This window comes from Rhinolophus sinicus, linkage group LG02, assembly GCF_036562045.2.
Source record: "Rhinolophus sinicus isolate RSC01 linkage group LG02, ASM3656204v1, whole genome shotgun sequence".
NCBI lineage: Eukaryota > Metazoa > Chordata > Mammalia > Chiroptera > Rhinolophidae > Rhinolophus > Rhinolophus sinicus.
In genome coordinates, this window is record NC_133752.1 from 168,452,901 (window position 1) to 168,474,004 (window position 21,104).

Genomic DNA, 21,104 nt, shown 5'->3' on the forward strand with positions numbered 1-21,104 from the left:
TTTCAAAAAGTCTAATTTCTTCAAAGTAATATACCTCAGAGCAAATTAAAATCCAACACATATAGTTCTATTTGAGTCTACCAAGTATGTGGGAAGTAAATAAAAGAAAAAAGAAAGAAACAAAAAATTTGAAAAAAGAAAGCCTGTGTAAAAACAATCCCAAATTACTTTGAGAGACAAAAAAAAGCCTAACTAGCAATTATAAATTAACAAAACTAATGAAAACAGGAAGTAAAAAAAGAAATTACAAAACCAACCCCTCCTCGCTGACCATCTACATGTATGGAACGGATGTGATCTGCCAGATCTGGACTAGAGTTGAAGCAAGCCTGGCACTGGTCCCAACAACAATTATAGGCAATATTTTTGCTTGAAGAAGTAGTGCTTCCTTGTCCATTCATCATTGCTGGAGTTGAACGCCCACTGGAAATTGTGCTGTCTACATCCATTATAGTACTGCTTATGCTACAAAAGAAGAAAAAAGGCTGTTATTCCTAGAAATTCACTAACATGAATATGATATTATAAATATTTAATTAAGATTACCACTTGATATTCTGCTCCATACAAATCATACTACCCATATTTTCCTTTAGAAAACAACACTGCTTTGAAATTATTTAGTTGGCAATAAAGTGTAAATCAAGGCAAAAAAATGCTAATACCTCAAAACCAGATATGTATGGGGTAAGTTAAGCAGCTTTTAGCAGATATGAACTCCCCAATACTATATGCTACAGAAAACCAAACACACATATACACACACACACACACACAGTTCATAACATTTCATCCCTTCCATCATTCTAAGAAGCATGATAAAGTAATAAAGTTTCCCACTGTAAATAATTCAGAATCAAAAGATTATTTTTAGTTTTCCAAATCACTTGTTGACCCAAAATCTTTTCTTCTATCCACTTATCTGAGAATACAACTGCCATCACATTCTACCTCTTTCCATCTCAAGTAAGTTGGGAAATTTTGCTGTATTTTCCCTTCTAAATAAAAAAAGCAGAAGAGAAAACACTGGGTGCAATAAAACTTTCTGACTTTACCAAAACTGGAATAAAATGTTTTTTCCTGGCCCTCAACTTTTTTTTTAAATTAATCTCTATCCATCAAGAGACTGAAAATACCAATCAATCCCTTTTACTTTTTATTTACTAAACAAAATATTACATATTGGTAATCCTTTTATTTACCAAAAAATTATATTAGTAATGACAATAATTTTCAATGCTCAAAATTTCACATCTTAATAAAATGTAACACACTTATGCTTCCATTTGAAAAGCAATTCATTTATTTTTTTCAGTGTCTTCTCAACAGAGAAATTACATGGAAGTAGTTTCAATTACAGAAGGGTCAACAGTGAGAATGTTTTCAGATTAAATCCATCAAAAACTATATAGCTACTTGCAATTTAAGTACCAGTATATTATGAAAATTATGTTATATTAAGAGGTATGCTTCTCTAACGCAAGTTTTTATTACAGAAAATTTCAGACACAGAAAAGTGTATATGTCTGAATTCAACAATATTTTGTCCTACTGGTTATATGTGATTTGTTTGTCTCAATCATCTGCAACTTGCAAACATGATACTTCAACCACAATTATTTCAGCACATACCTTCTAAAATTTAAGAGCATTCATTTATACCACTACAATCTTATTTGCTGACACCTACCGGTAACAAACTGAATTTTAACCAATTAAGTAAGCTTAATAATTAGTGTCTAACATCAAATGCACCCATTTAAAAGAGCTAACAAAAATGGTCTTGTAGGATGCTTCAGATAAGAAAAATGGTCATTTTCCTTTAAAGGATAGTCACGTGTTTAAGTTCATCCAACTAACTACCTTACCAGTCAACATATAGATTCTAAATTTCAACTCTAAAACTTCATTCTAAAACTTTTTAATCTCTGTAAAACTCTCAAATACAAATCAGCTCTTGAATGAGTATTTTTTCATAAATTGTTATTTTTTTGCAGAAATAAACTGTGGGTATGGTAGTTTTCCTACACTGAATCACAACTTTTTATTTAAGCCCTAGAAATTTCAAGTTTCATGAGGCCTTTAACCATGAATTGGTTACCTATTTTCCTTATCACTTGCTTCATATATTAAAATATTTTAACTGTGAAGCTCATACTTTTGTGCAACTCTAAAAGCAATTAAAATATTAACAGTTTTAAGTAAACAACCAAATCACACTCAATTTATAAACAATCTCAGGAAAAGAGAGAAGTCTCAATGACCTATTGTGGTATAACCTCCACGGTACAGTTAAGTTTAAAACACACTGAAGAGCAGGGTAGTTAAGTTCCAATTTGCATACGTGAGTGGAAGAGGAAGATAGATTTAGATACAGCTGTCCTCTACAGGCAAAAGCTCTGTGGATGTTGGGGGGTGGAGCAGGAGATAAACTTTCACTCTATATATACCTTTACGTATCATTTCTAACCACAAAACTGGACTCCTTTTATTTAAAAGTCCAAAATTAGTTGAAAATGAAACCAAATCAATTTTCTTTAGACTGCAAAGTAAAACAAGGTCAAGAGACTCCTATACTTGTGATAAATCCAACTAAAATATAGTCTATCTGCCTACTACTTAACATACTTTTGCTTAGTAACTTTACCACCGAAGAGGAACCGTACCAGTTCAAATACCTATGAACACTCAAGCACTGTTTAATCAGTCTGTGTGCAATACCATTCACTTAAAAAAAAGAGTATTTTGTGTGGACAGATTCTCATAAACGGACAATGAAATGCAGATTTAAGAGCATGAACTCTGTCTACCATTGGCAGAGCAGGTGAAGAGCAGGTCCCATGATTCGGAAGATTTGAAAAGCACTCGCACAGGCACAGCACCCCACAGAGCCTCCCACAACCAGGCAGGGCCAACAGGAGTCCTACATCACAGCACTTCTTAGACTCCCCAACTTCTACGAAGTGTCCAATCTTAAGCCTGTAGGCTCCCTCTTGGCTCCAGATCCATCCATGCTGGAATCTGAAGGCAACAATCCTGATGTAGGAGACAGGAGACAAGTTACAGGTGATTTCTGAGTGTGACAGAACCCTGAGCTAGATACCAATTTCATAGAAAGCAGTGTCCTTCTTCCTGTAACAGTAAGATAACAAGATGATCAGAACTAAAAGGTGACATTTCACCTGATCTGTAATACTGCTAGGATCATATATATATTAAATTTTTTCACTGAGTAATTATGTCTAGTGAACATTTACTGATTCTATAAAACGTGAACAAAAGCAGCCTGGTATTTGGAAGAAAACCTAAGCCAGAAAAAACACTCACACTATTCAGATAGTTTCAATAATCTAAAGCAGTGCTTCTCAAACTAATGTGTATATGAATCACCTGGGATCTTATTAATTGCAGATTGATTCAGTGGGTTTGGGGTAACACTTGAGACACTATTTTTAACAAGCATCTACTTCTTGATGTTGCCACTACATACATTTTAAGAAGCAAACTCTAAAAGATCTCTTTCACTGTTATTATCCCACTGAGACTAACCAAAGTATCTAAGGAAGTGTCTCGTATTATAAAATGATGAACTAAAGCATTTGCATACAGCCACATAAACACCATGACTGCAGAAAATCCATGAGTTTCACAAAACAAAAAACAAACAAAAAAGAAACCCACACACACATTATTAGAGATGTCAATGCACTATTTAGGAAAGGACATGAGATTATTTTCAACACAACATTCCTTTTTCCTCTTTTCCATGGACCATGTTAAGAAAGCTTCTGGCAGACCAGAGTTTTCCACTTTAACATCTAGAGTAACTAACTACATGGATGTTATGAAAATGGCTTCCTTAGAAACCAATTGAGGGACAACTCATGTATACATACAAGCACAGCCTTTTCTTTGAGAACTCAAATTACTTCCAAGAAAAATATCTGCATGGTGGACTTGACCACAGTCAACAGGGATATCAACACTGAGAAATGAAGATGGGCTTGCTAGATGACAAGATACAGGAGCAAAGGAAGCAATACATGTATGCTATGTAATCATGACGGAGAAGGACAAGACCATGATCTCAATGTAACAGAACAAGAAATCTGTTGATATGGTTTCAGATTCCACATTGCAAATAACTCCTAAAATATCATTTGTCAAGTTTTGGCATATCATCAAAAAGCCACAAAACTATCTAAAATGGCTATTATAATATTCCTTCCTTTCCAACTAAATGTCTGTATGAGGCCAGATTTTCTTCACATAGTTCAACCAAACAAATTCATTGCAACAGACTGAATGCAGAAGCACATGAGAAACTAGCTGTTAAGCCAGACATTAAAGACATTAAATATAAAACAATGTCACTTCTGTTTGCTTTACTGGAAAAGTTATTTTGCATTAAAATACTGTTTGTTACATATAACTGGTTTATTTTTAAATTAATTAATGTTTTAAAAAGTCCTTGGTTTTAATTTCCATTCCTAAGTGATTGGAAATCACTTAAGTGATAAATATAACCCGCATAAATAAAAGCTCCGTGGATTCTTCAGTAACTTTTTAAACACTTTAGCTGATATATAATTCACATTCCTCAATATTTAAGAAAGCAAAGGGGTCCTTCAGGGCAAAATGTTTGAGAACCACTGTTCTAGACTATCTGAGCTTAACCATCTCTCTGAAACAGAGAGGAAAGTCTATTTTTACCTGGAACAGTTTTATTTTATTCTGAAGTTAACTCATTCTGAGGTCAAATGGGTAGAACAGCCTTATCTGCAGCCTTCTTTTCAGCTATCTGTAAGGAAATTCATCTGTGTTGTGGATTTCCCTTGGCAACGTTGGGTCCTTTTCTTCTTCCCCCTGCTCTGAAATGATTTCTAGGCTACTGAAATTTCTAACTTCAAAGGAGAGTTGAGAACAGGGGACCTAAAGAAGATATGGGTGCATAATTTGAAATCAAGTATAATTTACTCTAGTAACTCAAAAAAATTAAAATATGAGAATTTGCAATTTCTTATAAATATGACATTGATTAACAAAGTTGCAGCTCTGCACTGGTGTTTCCCAACCCTAATTTAGGTCTCCACATGTCCATTCATATAAAATTAGTTCTGCAAATTGCACACCTTATGCTTTACCCAATTAAACGTCTTCCTTGGAAGACTCACCGTTAAACTTGTTGCAAGCTCTACACTCCTAGGGGAGTAGCCAGGTGGCTAGTTCCAAATTAAAGGGCTTACATGAAATTATTTAAATTTTATTGCTTAAGTTGGAGGGGCTGGTCACTTTCACATTTGTAATATAAAGACAATTAAGATAGTTAAGTAATGGTGTCTTTGGAAAACAATTTCCATACTAGTAATACCCTTTTACAACTCTCCATCAGTAAGAACGAAAGTTTATATGGAGTCTGAAAGACAAGCTCCCCATATTCGCAAGTCAAATCTTCAAGACTAAGCAGCCAAAAAGGAATAAGGAAATAAACTGAATGCTAAAACTGGCATAAACTTGTATCATCCACAAACCCTACTTCAAATTTAAATTCGTCTAAAAACCTTTACTTTCTGACTTTATAAATTAATGTTAAAATTTTAAACTTATAAAATAAATACTAGACCGCAAGGCTCATAATACCAGCATGGGCCAGGGAGCTGTGTCCTACACAACTAGACTGAGAAAGAACAGCTTGAACCGGAGTGGGGGTGGGGGGGCGTGGAAGAAGGGGTTAAAAAGAAAAAAGAAATCAGCATACCAAGAATTAAGAGCCTTAATATGTAAAAGGTTCTTACAAAAAATAAATAAATACTAATAAAATACCATTTTAATATGTCTCATGCACTGGGGTTCCATATAAAAATCCATCTGGGAAAAAAGTTTCATCCACTACTCAAAGTCTGCAAATTGTTTTCTCAACCACTGACCTCAAAATTGTCAAACTACTATGAAATGGATAGTACTTTTACATTAAAAAGTTAGACCTGTATTTTATATACAGAATAAATGACAGAAAGGATAAAATGTACCATAAACTTATAAGAATGTAGTAGAAAAACAGGATGATCCTGGCATCTAACTACAAGATCTGGAAGTTAGTGATCAAGATTCCACAAAAGAACCTCCCTAATCTCTAATGCAGGGGTGTCCAAACTGCGGCCCCCGGGCCAACTGCGGCCCATGATCCATTGTTAATTGGCCTGCAGCAAATTCCAAAAATATATTTAGTTTACGTAAATAAACCAGGTGAGGCAATACGTACTTCACCTCGAGTGAGTGGTCCGGCTGTTTGTGTATTTTACCACATATAGTCCTTGGTGAAAAACGTTGAAAAAAGTTTGGACACCCCTGCTCTAATGGATCAAGGCTGTTTTATTTTTGTTCTGTCAATGAAAAACAATCTTTAGGAAGTCTTCTGGTCATAGTTTGTATGTTAATTATTATAAAACAAGTATTCTATATGTTTTAAGAATGTATTCTAATGTTTTAAGAATGGAACATGGTCCTCCACATGAAAAGAAGTGGCATGAAATACAGGGCAACAAAAATTCTATTGGTCTAAGTAAGGAACATTTAACAGAGTCAGAGCAAACATTATAAACTTATGTTTACCTTTGAAATTGGTAATAAGCTTTGGACATAAGTATATTATACATAGTTTTCAAACTACTTATCAAATTGTAGGTAAACAACATTATAACACACACAGGAGCTTCCTAATCTAATCATGCAACAATATAAGGTGTTACTCGGCGAACAGGTGATGTTCCAGTCATCTATAAAAAATTGCCACTCACTACGAATTTAAAAAAACTAAAATATAAGAATCTTCAATTTCTTATAAATATGACATTGATTAACAAAGTTGCAGCTCTCCACTGGTGTTTCCCAACATTACTCTATGTCTCTTTCACATGTACAATCAAAATTATTAAAGGTTACAATTCAAAACAGTGCAAAGCATTTAAGAGGATCCTGTATTTTTTCAAATTCTCAAATTGTATACCAGATATTATACAACTTTAAGAGTAAAACTCTGAGTTATCCATAACATTCCACTCCCATTTGTTGGAATGGACAATTATTTTGTGTCCTGCTCCTTATTCTAGGCACTGACAAAGGGATTAAAAACTAAAACTGACCAGTTACAAGAAACAGGTACTTCAAGAATACTATGAACTGGGGTGGCTGGATGGCTCAGTTAGAGCGCGAACTCTCAACAACAAGGTTACTGGTTCAATTCCCACATGGGATGGTGGGCTGTGCCCCCTGTGACTAAAGATTGAAAACAGTGACTGGACTTGGAGCTGAGCTGTGCCCTCCACAACTAGATTGAAGGACAATGAGTTGGAGCTGATGGGCCCTGGAAAAACACACTGTTTCCCCCAAAAAAATTTTTTTTAAATACTATGAACTGCCTACCTGTTACATTTTATGACTTTCTCTTAAGGGGGGATTATGTAACATAATACATCAAAAGTTGTATCACAAGATATTCTATTTAAATCTGACTTCCCATTCTTTATCATAACAGCTAATACCTAGTATTTGCTGTATATCCTGCATTGTTCTCCGTGCTTGTGTCAGACCGTATTTTCCAAAGATGGCCAAACCAAAGTACACCTTCCCACATCATCCTTTTCTTACAATGTGGCATCAGCAAGGAGGGAGGATGAGAGGGGTCTATATTACTTCCCCTTGAATCTGAGCAGGCCTGAGACTGCTGCAGAAGTGATACTGCCAGATGTCTAAGGCTCTCCTAAAGACAATACAGCTTCACCATGGCTCTTCTCGGACACAAGGCTTGGAAGCCCTGAACTACCATGGAAAGAAATCTGATTCTTCTTAAGCCACCGTGCTGAAGAGATCCTGTGAAGAAAGTACAGAGCCAGAGACAGATGCCGGGAGCTCCGGCTGTTCCAGCTTCCAGCTGTTTGGGTCTTTTCCACCCAGGCACCACGTATGTGACAGATATATGCGTGAGTTTTCTAGTGAATGCAGTCTCCAGCCTTTACACTGCTCTCAGCTGACACCAAGTGGAGCAAGAATGATCTAACCCTGCCAAGCCCTGCCCAGATCGTAGATTTGTAAGCAAATAATTGTTTTAAACCCATTAAGTGTTGGAGTGGATTCACATGCAGTCATAGTAACTGTAACAATGTTTGACATGTATTAACTCATTTAATGCTTACAACAACCATACAAGGTACGTACTGTTAGTATCCTCATCTTACAGATAAGAGAGACTGATAATTATGTGGCTTGCCCCAAATCACATAGTACAAAACACTAATGTCAAACAATTTAACTGCCACAGTTATACAGGTTAAATTACTGATTAAAAAAAATACTGAAATGCAGGGCTGGCCCAGTGGCTCAGGTGGTTGGAGTGCCATGCTCCTAACACCAAAGTCGTCGGTTCAATTCCCACACGGGCCAGTGAGCTACACCTGCTACAGCTAAGATTGTGAACAACGGCTCTCCCTGGAGCTCAGCTGCCGTGAGCAGCCTGAGGGCAGTGTGAGCTGCGCCAGGCTGCTGTGTGCTGCCGTGGGCTACTGTGTGCCGCCACGAGTGGCCAGTGGCCAGCGTGCCAGTGTGAGTGGCCAGCAACCAGCGTGAGTGGCCGAGAACTGCTGTGAGCAGTTGACCGGCGACCGAATGCCTCAAGGCGGGGGGAGTGTAAGGCTCACAATACCAGCATGGGCCAGGATGCTGTGTCCTACACAACTAGACTGAGAAACAACGGCTAGAATTGGAGGGCGGGGGGGAGGCAGAAGGGGAAAAAAAAATACTGAAATGCAGTCTATTTTACACATCAAAATTACTGTCACTCAGTCTCATCTGGTATGCACACACACACGTTGTTTCTTTGCTTTTGTACACCTATTATTGCATGTGCACACACAAAAAATATTTAGCATTTGCATATAATTTGACTCATCTGGGCAGATAGTTTTACAAACAAAATAAACTATTAAATTTGATTTCTACAAGTCAAGTAGCTTCATAAAAAAAATAATTCAAGGTCAGTCATAGAAAGCAACACTACCCTCAGGTAGAATGTGTCCCAAATTCAGAACTGAAACAGATCTGAGCCTAACAATGTCAATATAAAAATCCAACTCCAAATATTCATTCCAGGGACGAAGGGGCAGTTACTCTAGTTTTTACTTACCAAGAACAAAAATTAGTTATGAAACTGGTCTTAAACTGGATTAAGGAATTTAGAACACATCAGATTTCTGTAAGGCCAACTAGTTTTGCCTTTCAAACTGCTGCAGTGCTGTAGGTTTTTTGGTCTTTACGCTGAGAAATAATTAGAAAGGAAAAAAAAAGTAGAGACAAATGTACATTTTATATGTGCTCAAGTCAAATTTCCCCATGGTCCTGTCTACTCACCTAAGGTAGGAGGAATTCTGCTTCCTTGATCTGCTTGATCTGTACTACGAATCATCTCTAAACCTCTCATGTGGGACAAACTCCTAAATCTAGCTAGTGTCTTGCACACAGTAAATGTTCGTAAGTTTTCAGTAACAAATTTAAGTAAGATTTTTAAGGTAAATAAAATATATGTCTTTGTCACACTGAGATAATCATAAAAATTAACTGAAGGCACACTAAAAATTATTAGCCAAAACCAAGATATTATTACTCTTATTATTGCAATTACAAGCTGTTATCACTGTAATATAAAAAGCTAAAATGGATTTTTCTAATCAAGAAAAAGATTACTCTCTATCCCCACAATTATTTCTCTAAATAAAGACAAAAGATTTTCCCAAAGACCCAGCAATACTCACTAAATTGGCCAAAGGGGACTGTCATGCAACAATGATGAAATATAACCTACGGAAAACAAGTAGGCTGTATTCTTCTATCACCAACTGTGCACTGTGCATATTATTTTAAATTTGTTTCTCATCTCTAGTCTACTTCCCTTTAAGATTACTCCACCCACGTTTTTCATCGAGCTTAAGATCAGCATGCAATTATCTTCAAAAAGACTGCAATACTTGAAACATTCTAATTCAATACAATTACACTATAAAGAGCTATCTTTTACTTTCTTAAAAAGATTTCCAGAAAAATACCTATATAAGCAAATGTTGCATGCAAAAAATTTGCTATGAAGAACAATGCCCATTTTATAAAGAAGTAATCACATATTTATTTGGTGTTTTTATTAAGTTAGTGTTAAATCATAAAAATGATTTTAGCAGATGATTGCAGTATACACCATTTCTGACAAAAATGACTACAGTACCGCTCAACACCTCAAAAGACATGTTAAAATGACTGCCAACATGAATTTAATTCACTAAGAAGTCTACTGCTGATTCATCCATTCTCCGTACTTTAACAAGTATTTATAAAAAGTAATGGCAAAAATTGTATAATTCAGAAATGAACTAGTAAATGTATTTATTGAAGAACACTAATACCCTTCTAAAATCTGTGTTTTCTCTAATTGGTAACACTTCATCTTTCTAGAAACTCAAAATATAAATGAAAACCAGAGAAAGCAACTTTGAAAAGTGTTAAAGAGATAAAATGCCAATAAAGACTCTATTCCTCTAAAGACTGAATAACTACAACACTTAAAAATTAACTTCTGGGCAGACAGTTAGCTCAGTTGGTTGGAGGCCGGTGCTCTTAACAACAAGGTTGCCGGTTCGAAGCCCTACATGGGCCACTGTGAGCTGTACCCTCCACAACTAGATTGAAAACAATTAGTTGACTTGGACCTGATGGGTCCTGGAAAAACACACTTAAAGTATTTTTTAAATGTTTTAAAAATTAACTTCTATATTTCATAGTCTTAAGAGAGATCTAGGCTACATAATCTATGTATACATAAATATTACAAATGAAAATGAGGTTTCACAATGAAATGTAAATGAATGCTTCACAAAAGAGACAGGCTGAAAATTTAAACAGCCACTTACTGAAACAATTTTAATTAAAATTCCCTGCTCGAGATTGTTACAAGTCACACAGGCAGTATAGTAGCTAGTAAGACCTCATCTAGAGCCAAGACTGCCTGCATTTTAAAGGAGCTGTGTGACTTGGGCAAGTTATAATCTCTGTGGACCTCCTCACCTCATGTAGTTGTTTGTGAGGATGGAATAAACTGAACTTCCAAAAATCCTTTCAATAAGCTCAACAGTCTCAACAAACTAGACAGTTTTCTCCTAAAATACTATGCAAATTAATTTTTTTGTTGGAGAACAAAATTAAGTTGGGGAAGTTTGCTTTTTTAGATGTGAATAATCACAAGCTTTTTCAAATATGCTGTTGGAAAAATTGGGGGAAGACTTAAGGCACAGAATGGTTCTCCTCCTTGTTTCAAGCAGCCACACTGATGACTGTGAGAAAGAAGATGTATGTATCAGATACATCCATATTCAGTTTAATTCAACCACTTACTGAGTCACTCAATATAGGCAGTGTAATAGGTAAACGTAGGTAGGTAAGTGCTGAAGTATAAAAATAAATAGGACCTAATTTTAATCTTAAAAGTGTTACAGCCTAGAGATGACAAACAGAAACAAATATTTCAATACAACACCATAAATATAAATTAGAATTCTGGTAATTTTTGAACCCAGAAGTACCTATCTGAAGTTCCTTTGAGATCCTGGATACAACAAAACCATACCAGCAATATTCTCGGTTTGTCTAAAGGATAGATCCAAATTATAGTGTTTAGTCAAAAAACCCCACTTTTAAGAAAAAGAATCAATCTGAAGTTCAAAGAAATGAAATGATTTGCCAAATTTCCTGCACGCATTATCTAGTAAAGTCTGTACTACAATACTGATTACTTACTCCCACTAGAATATTCTTTCCACATCTCTATGTTATGAGAAATGGGAGGACAAATGACCATGAATTAAATACAGCCCTAGGCCCTTTTACATATTCCATCTCATTTAAGCATAACACTAAGATATTTCTGTTTTACAGGTAAGCAAACAACTTAAGAGACCTTAAATTAAAATAATTCAAATCTTTCTGACTTAAACTTCACACTCTTTCACTACCCAATGTTCCTTCAGTTATTTTAGTAATAGATGTGTCTGGCGGGGGGGAGGTAAACTATTGTTCCAATTAAAACCTCAAGAAATAAAACTTCCACCCACAAATAGTAACATAATAATTGTGTTAGAGACAACTCAGGAAATTAGTTTCTCTTTCCTTTGATTCAGTTTCCCAAGAGTGACTTTTCCCCCAACTTGTACCCTAACTCAAGTATCTTCAATTCACACCTGTACTAATTATTCCTATCTTTTTTTTTTTTTTTTAAGTGTGTTTTCCAGGACCTATCAGCTCCAAGTCAAGTAGTTGTTTTAATTCACGTAGTTGTGGAGGGTGCAGCTCACAGTGGCCCATGCAGGGCACCGGGCTCTAACCTACTGAGCTAACCGGCCATCTCCTCCTCTTACCTCTTAATTGGACTCCCAGCTCCCAAACCTTCCTTCTCTACATTTGCCACATATAATTAATTTTCTTGTAAACATGAGTTTCATCATTCATCCCAAATATATTTAAGAATACCTAAAATAAGGGTCAAGCACTGTGCCAGGTGCTGTGGTGAGAGCAATGCTAAAAACAAGACATGGTTCCTACTCTCAGGGAGCACACATTCTAACAGGATAAACAGACAGTAAACAATTACTCAAATTGTGATAAGGGCAATGAAGAACATGGGAGTGCTAGCAATGTGTCTAACAAAGAATCAGGGATGGTTTGCCAGAGAAAATGTTCAAGGTAAGACCTGAATGTGAGTAAGAGTTACAAAGACAAAAATTGGGGAAAGACAAAAGAATCTGACTCACAAACTTATATTGAGAAAGATGTGTATACAAGTTGGCATGAAAAGTCCCACTTTAGCCATTAATTCTTACTTTCCAGTTCCAACCAATGTGGATCCTCTGACGTAGGCAGGAAGTCGCCTGAATATGCTAGGCTCTTTTCTTCATGTTTCATTGAAGCTTTCTAGAATAAGCATAAAATCCAGTCGTTCCCCACTCCCACCAAAACTTCAGTAATTAATTACAATACTCTCCAATTTTAATTTTGTGTCACAATTTACAGAAAAGCTGGAAAATAATGGAATCATCCTTTTAAAAACTAAGTATCTGGAGAGATACCATCATATTTCCTTCTTATAACTGAACAGGGCACAATGATAGCCATCAGTAAATGCTCAAAAATTGATTTTTTAAACATTCAAACACCTATCTGATCTTCTATCCATGCCCCAAATTGTCCATTTAGTTTTAAGGTCTACATAACTATTGTTTTCACAAATGCAAACTATTAGCCATAATAATGAATTCAACATATGGTTAGATCACTGCAAATCCATTACCATTACTAGAAAACATTCCTCAAAGCTTTTTACTAATAGAACAGTGCCTTCACTTACATAATTAAAAACTACTAAAAATAAAAGGTACTATGAGGCTTTTTAGGTCAACCACAGAATACATGTTAATGAAAATTGATTAAAATTTAGATTTTGTAATGAAATATTTTGATCTAGCCTATTCTTTTGCAAGTTTCTGCAGCACTCATTCAGAAACTTGCCACGCATTTAATAGTTGGTACAGTACTTTTTGGCATTTAAGATCTTTTACTGCTTCATAACAACAGATCATCAGCAGCTATTATCAGTTCATTTGTGCAGTCTGTCTCACCCACCCACGAAGTCAGAGGCTGTTTTATTCACTGCTATATACTCAGCACCTCGATTAGTACCTGCACATAATGGAGGTTCTCTGTGCACCTATGAAGTAAATACCTATCCTATAATGAAGGCTTAATAAACTGTGTGGCAAATACTCTACATGTAATCCCCACAACAATCTTACAGGAAAAAAACTATTACTGTCCACTCCTTTCACAGATGAGAAACCTGAAAGAGTAGTAAGATGCTAAACAACTTCAGTAACTGTCCCATGGTCACCCAGCTTAGGAGAGCCAGAACTCAAATTGAAACATTCTGACTCATATTATACTCTTAATCACCTCACTGTCTATACTTTCTCCCTCCTTAACTTCAAAATTTCCATTTAACTTTGGTAAAATATTAAGCATTTTTATACAGCTCCTAAACAATAGTTTTAAAAAATACCCTCTGGGGACTACCCACTTCAGATTTCCATACCCACACCCATTTTTTAAAATATGGCTTTTACAGAAATTTAATTTGAGTTATCCAATCTTTTAACACATATTATGCACCTCTGAATCTCCTCTAATTTGGTACTTCTTGACTTAGACCAAACTCTTTTGAAAATGTGATAAAAGTTGTTGACATCTTCTCAGAGACATGCCCCCATAAATTTTGCATACAATCTCACAGGACTTATTTGAGTGCACTCCCAGAGAAAAGCTGGCTTTAAACTCACCAATACCAACTATAAAGGCACCAATTACCGGTCCTCATTCATAGTCTTTTTTACATAAATTCTATTGTTGGTATTTCATCTTAATTCTAATAATTGAGTACCCACCATATTCAAGGTACTGTGTTAACTACTACAAAGTTCTAAACAAGATAAACTGTCCCTGCTCTCAAAGACATACCATTCTACAACAAAAGGGACGAAGCAAGCATTCAAATAACATGGGTTCTTCAGAATAGTTCACAGGAGTAGTTAGAAATTCACTATTCGTGGTAAATCCTAACCCTGTTTTGCAGTTCAGGAAATAAGGTTCAATGATAATCTTAAAATCATAAGATAAGCAGAAAGACTAAGATTTGAATTGTGCCCTTTGACTCCAGATTCCTGCAATATTCCACACCCCTCCACACATATAGAGTAGTGCCATAAAAGGGGAGAAAAAAATAGAGAATACAAATATGGGAATTAGTTTTAAAAAGACGAGGAAAGGATTCGTTGTGGCATTTTGATGGGTTTTGAAAGATTGTCTTGGTGAACAAAAATCTGAAACAATTATTGTGTATCAGGATATAATTTAAGAAAACAAAAAAACTTATCTGCTAAATGAAGATGTATGAAGAAACTATGAGCAGGTATATGAAGGTCATAAAAAGGCATTGTGGCTTATTCACTGCTCTCTCAGATCACTTGCTCTGGGGAAAATGAGCTACTACTTCATGATGACACAAAAACAGCCTTATGGAGATACTGACTTGGTGAGTTAACTGAAACCTCTTGCCAAAAGCTACATAAGCAAGGCATCTTGGAAAAGTATTCTAGCCCGTCAAGCCTTTAGCTGACTGCAGTGCGGGCCAATGTTTTCACTGCAACCTCATGAGACCCTAAGCCAGAACTACCGAGCTCAGAATTCTCCATTCTTGACTCTAAGAAACCACATGTTAACAAATGTTTAATTTGCAAATTTTAGGAAAATGTGTTACACAACAATAAATAATACAACAAGCATGGTGTGAATCTCTAACTGTGTTTACATGCGAGTTAATGAAGTTTTATACTAAGAGTTATGGCAAAAGCTACACCTTGGAATTAAGTCTCACAGCAATACGCAAGATGAAGTGGGTGGGAAGCATTTTGTCTTTCCACGTCCCACAACAGCTAGTAAAGAGTCCTTCACATAGTAAATACCTGTGTTTGGTAGCAAATTAGCTTATATACAGGATTCCCTGACCCAACAAAGTAGCCTTAACGGTTTTTAAAAGTAAAATGACCCCTTAGAATCTCTCCATATAAATTCAATCCTGTAATCTGTAGTTTTTTGTCACCATTCTTTCCTTAACTGAGTGTTATAAATGTTATCAATGAAAACAGGCCTATTTGAAGCTCTTCCCTAAATTTAATCAAAATGAAAAGGTAGCTAAAAGAGGAATGAATTCCAGAGAGACTATGGACAGCTGGCTGTTTCAGAGTTGAAAGGGATAAATAGTAAAAAGGAGTTTCACCATGAAGTATGAACAAAGTATTACTTTATATAAAAATATTTTATTGCCTCAAACATACAGATCCTTAATAAATATTGACAATAATCTCAACATGCAGCCTTCTAGTATTAATCTGATTTAACAATTTAGCCTCTATATTAGAAAAAAGATCTTCCTAATCATACTACTGGGAAATTGGACAATATAAGCCTGTTTTCCCAGTGTCAAAGCAATCTTAATTACACCTCAAAATTGGCAACCCAAAAGGTTGGAAGTCCAAATTTTGACTTTAAAAATGGTTAAGGGCCTCTGGCCTTTGCTGATCATTTAAAGTAAGTTTCACACTATATGCCCTTCCCTACCACCCCATCCTTACACATGCACTTTTCACTTGACATGTGATTTATCCAGAAAGGCTGCTAAAAGCGGCTGAAAAGAGGTCTTGTTTTTTTTTCAAAATAAGCTATGACTTATATTCTAGTTGGGGGAAAAAACAACATAGTATAAAAAAAGAGACAAATAACCACAAAATAGAAGTTGTTACTATCAATTCACTTACATAGATTAGAAACTCAGAGTACTTTCACATAAGTATAATCTGATTCAATAGCTAGAACTAATTTGTAAACTAAACATTTTAAAGGCTAAATTTTAGATTCTACCGGGTAAAGTTGTATTTAACTTAACTTAGCCTCTGAAATTAACTTAAGAGGTGGTAACTTTTTTAAATACTCACGCTCCGATTCAAAGTAAAACTAGTTTTCAGTGGTCTTGCACGGCTAAATACTACCCCCAAAGAAAACTCCATTATCTCTATAACCGAAGTAAAAGCAAATTACCTATGAATTTTAAGGTTTTCTTACTTTACCAAAATAAACACACTAATACACACTTAATGCTGGTTTTGAATAACTCTCCTGGGGAAAATTATCAATGTTTCTGTACCAAGTGTCATTTAATCATTTTATCGTCACTTTTCACCACACAACACTTCCAATACATGACTGTAAAGTGACACCTTGGATCACAAGCTTAAGATCTAAGTCTTTAAATTTAATTCTTTCTTAAAAAGAAGCTCTTACAGTTAAAAATATTTAAGATATTTCAACAAATTCTAAAGTATGTTAAACTCAAAGACACGGTCTAATTTCAGTGACAGAAAAACTGAATGGATGTTCTAATAGAAACAGTAAATTCTAATGATAAAAAAAATCATTGCCATGGGAATGTCAAGTTTTTTTAAAAGCACTTTAAAACCACAATATCCTTTCATCAGTTACAAACATAAAGACTTCATATAATGAAATCAATCTATAAAATCCACATAGATAGATGTAATCTGCAAGACAGTTTATAATTATGAATCCTTTCCAAATTTAAAATAACTCTTAAAACAGACTCAGAGGCAATTTCAGAATTAAGATTACAAAGACCATAACCAATTTAACTAGTAATGTAAGGCTTTTTAATACAAATGATAAATATTTTACCCTGAAATGGTAAAATAACTACAATATTTTGAAAAGCAAGAATGTTTCATTATCAAGTTTTAATCTTATTTGGACTTAGGGCACCAATACCTTACTCCTTACTCTGAAATATGATATGAAAATTAGATAATCAAGTGAATACCTAATACAGATGAAATAAAGCCAAAACTCTACCACCCAAAATATTACTTGACCAATAATTCATTGTCTCCTAAAAGGATTCAGTAGCCAGATAGTAACTCAAAACACACCAAAAAACTGACACATACAGCTTATTTAAGGTGAATTATTCTAACTCTTGCGAAGTGGAAATAGCAGGGGACTTGAGAACCTTTGTTCAGACCCAGCTCCACCTCTACCATTCTAGACTTACTGCGTTTAGTTGAGACACTCAATATGCTTCTTCATCTGTTAAATGGAAGTCAAAATAATGCCTATCTTGCATCACAGTTATGAGCCATGAAAACGACTGCGACACTTAAATTGTGCAGTGCTAGGTAAGCGTGTGTGCGTGTGTGTGTACCAAGTAAATGGAAGAACTGTGGTAGATGCTGGTTGTACAAACTAATGTCAACTTTCAAATATCTATGAGCACCACTGCAGGAGGATATAATAAAATGACAATTAACACATGCTTCACTGTGCAGTTCACATCAGTTTTTTATTTTATTGAAAACATTCTCTTTCCTGCCATGCTTATGTAGTGCAGTGCAATTTTTCTAAGGTTAGTACAGCCTATCCCATCCCAGATGTTTTCTTATCTAGGTATTAAGTAAGCGTCAGGTTCTAATGCTTTATTTTCAAAATATTTAGGGCCTTGTAGTCCTCATTACATTCAATATAAACCAAAATATTCATTTCTATCAGTTAACCGAGAATGCCTAGAACTTCATACTTAAAACTTTTAAATTCAAGTCAATATCGATTTTTAAAAATTCTACTGCTCATCAAAACAGCAAATGGTCGGAATAAATGCTACTGTACTTTAGAAGCAGTTTTCTGTTTTTAAAAAATACATTAAAAGCCAATTAGTTAAAATATAAAGTTTTCAAAAGAGATCAAAGGTAATGATAGTTAACAGTTGAAATGTACTACTGCAACAAATTTTACTGTCCCGAAAAAAATGAAACATATTTGTCAGTCTCCACGCTATTTCTAACGAGCTTTAGAAAAATGTTAATTTCTTCAGAGATTTCTCCAATACATGACTTTAAACATTATCAGCTAAAACCATGACTCTCACGTTAAAGCATTACTATAGAAAGACATTAAGCCGAATACCAGTATGTTGTACCTTGAAGACTGTATTTTCATCCGATTCCAACTCTCTTTGATTCCGCAAATTTACTTTAAAAGACATCAATTCATTTTTCTTTTCTACAAAGACGTGTTCGTTTTAAACTTTCTCCCAGATTTCGTCACAAAACAAATAGAAGTTATTAAAATCATTTTGGCGATCATATTAATGACCACACATACGGAATTTTGGAAGTACTGATTAAATATAAAAAGAATAGTCTCTTCTTTTTCAAGTAGAGAGGCGTAATAATTGGGGGGCATCTCCTTCATGAAAAGGAAGTTCTGTTAAATCCAGGCGAAACCAGCCATGTTGGAAAACACTTGTCAATTAGAGTTCTGACAAGTGTTCGCGAACAAGGTTGACGCTAACCCTCTGTACCGAGGTGTGTACATCAAGGAAGGGCCTCTTTTGCTCCGCCAGAGAATCTAGGCCTACTTTGGGGTTGTTTCCGAGTTAAGAACTATCTTTAGGTTTGTAAGGACTGCAGAGCCAAGGGAGAAGAGGGCGGGGAAAGCAGAGTTGGGGGGAAATGGTCTGAGAGTTTGAAGCCGCTATCCGCAGCGAGAGGGGCGCGGCGGCCGGGAGAGATTTCCGAGTTGAGCCTGGGGGAGGGGCTGAGGATTCGGGGAGCAGGGGAAATCTCAGCAAAAAAGTCCCCTTGGCCCAGGAGTGCAAGAGAAGGAAAAGAAGGGGAAACGCTTTAGTGCACTTACCTGTCCTCCGAGTCCATGCGGCTCAGGGGTTCCCCATCCGACGACATCTCCAAGCTACCTCGCCGGCCCCCGGAGGTCGCGCTGCTTCCGCCTCCCCCGGTCCCGTAGCCCTCGTCGCCGCCGCTGGAGACGACGCTGCTGCTACTGCTGCCGCCCCTGCCGCCGCCCTGGCTGCCCCGCGGTCCCTTGGGCTCTTCCAGGCCCTCCTTGCCGTCCCCATCCCCGCTACTGCTGCTGGCGGCGCCGGGGCTCAGCGAGCGCGTCTCGTCGCTGCTGCTCCCGCCGCTGCTGCCCACCAGGCTCTCGGCGCTACTCTCCTCCTCGCCACCGCCGCTGCTGCTGCTCTCATCCTCCTCCTCCTCTTCCTCCTCTTCATCCTCATCCTCCCCGGCCTGACTGGCGCTCTCGGGGCTCGGCTCCGACATCGTCTCCGCCTCACCGCCCCCCACTCCGCCGCCGCCTCCACTGCCCCCACCGCCGCCGTTCAGCAGCAACGCTGCCACCGCCTCGGCCTCAGCCTCTTCTTCCTCCTCCTCCTCCTCTTCCTCCTCCTCGGGGGGCTCAGCCCGGCCCCGAGCCGCCGGGCCGGGGCTGCCGGAGGGCAGAGGGCTCAGGCGGGAGAGCTCCTCCAGGTCGGCCATGTCGGTGATAGCGGCGGCCATGGCGGCGCCTGCTCCTCCTCCTCCTCCCCGCCGCCGCCGCCTCCCTCTCTCGACTCGCGCTCACTCGCCCCCTCCCAAACGCCCAAAACTCCGCCGACGCCGCTGCAGAGCAAGAGGAGGGCCCGCGAGCTGCGTCAGCCTGCACACGCGCTACGGAGCCCGCGCGGGGACAGGCGCGCGACTGCGCGCACTCACGCGGAGACGGCTGCGCGCTTGCGCGGCGGCGCTAGGTGGCACCTCCCCCGGCATCGGGTTCCGCGCCCGCGCCCCCACCAGGGGCCCGCCCCTCCGTGTGCTCAGAGTTTCCTTCGGGCCTTCCCACGCCTTCCCCCGCCTGGCAGCGGCGTGACACGCCAAAAGAAAACCTGAGTGCTAGCAGGGGATTTTAACAGCCCTCCGAGTTCTCACGATAAAGTCATTCATTCCGGGGTGTTTGGGGAGTGTCCCCTGTGTACAGGCACTGAGCCAGGAATCTAACAAGTCCTTAGTTTTCGGAGAGCTTACAATCTACGACGAGAGGCGATTAAAATGAATAAAAATTAATACAATGCAAGCTACTAAATCTATATGCGCAACATAGAGCCACAGGTTTTACTCTGAACCTGTGCTTGAAAACCTCGAGGAATGGTTAAATCACAGTCTCAGAGCAAGCGTATCTTTCATGTTCAAGATCTTCACACTGGCTCATGAGCCCTCTAAAATTTGTACATCCTGATACAGTTTAAAGTGGTATATACATTTTTCCAGCTTGTTATAAATGTTTTATAACTCACACTTTTTAAAATGTAGCCGATAATTTCTAAATACCATAGGGATTTATTACCCAGTAATATCCACTTTTTAAGACAATCTCTATAATCTTCTGGAACTCAACATTCCACTTCCCCTCCAGAGTTTTTTCCTAATCATATATTCTATTTTTTGAGCTGTTTTATCGATTATCTTATATTCCCTTGTAATAAACAGGTTTGTATAAATTGACATTTAAGGGCAGTTTTTAAATTTCCTGTGATCATAAAACTCTGTCTTATTTCAACTGATAAA

At 37.4% G+C, this 21,104-nt stretch overlaps 1 protein-coding gene across 2 annotated transcripts in view; it reads right to left on the reverse strand.

Annotated features, from left to right (window-relative positions):
• Positions 1-20,263, reverse strand: part of AEBP2 (AE binding protein 2) — a 66,878-nt gene extending 46,615 nt beyond the window's left edge. Inside the window, exons 1-2 of one of the 2 annotated variants that reach the window (XM_019714646.2) lie at positions 19,399-20,263; positions 258-465 (exon numbers count right to left, since the gene is read on the reverse strand). In XM_019714646.2, the coding sequence (XP_019570205.1) occupies positions 258-465; positions 19,399-20,060 (870 nt within the window). In that variant the 5' untranslated portion in view covers positions 20,061-20,263. The remainder of the gene's footprint in view (positions 1-257; positions 466-19,398) is intronic. The other variant, XM_019714645.2, reaches the window with a different exon arrangement.
• Positions 20,264-21,104: the final 841 nt, after the last annotated feature.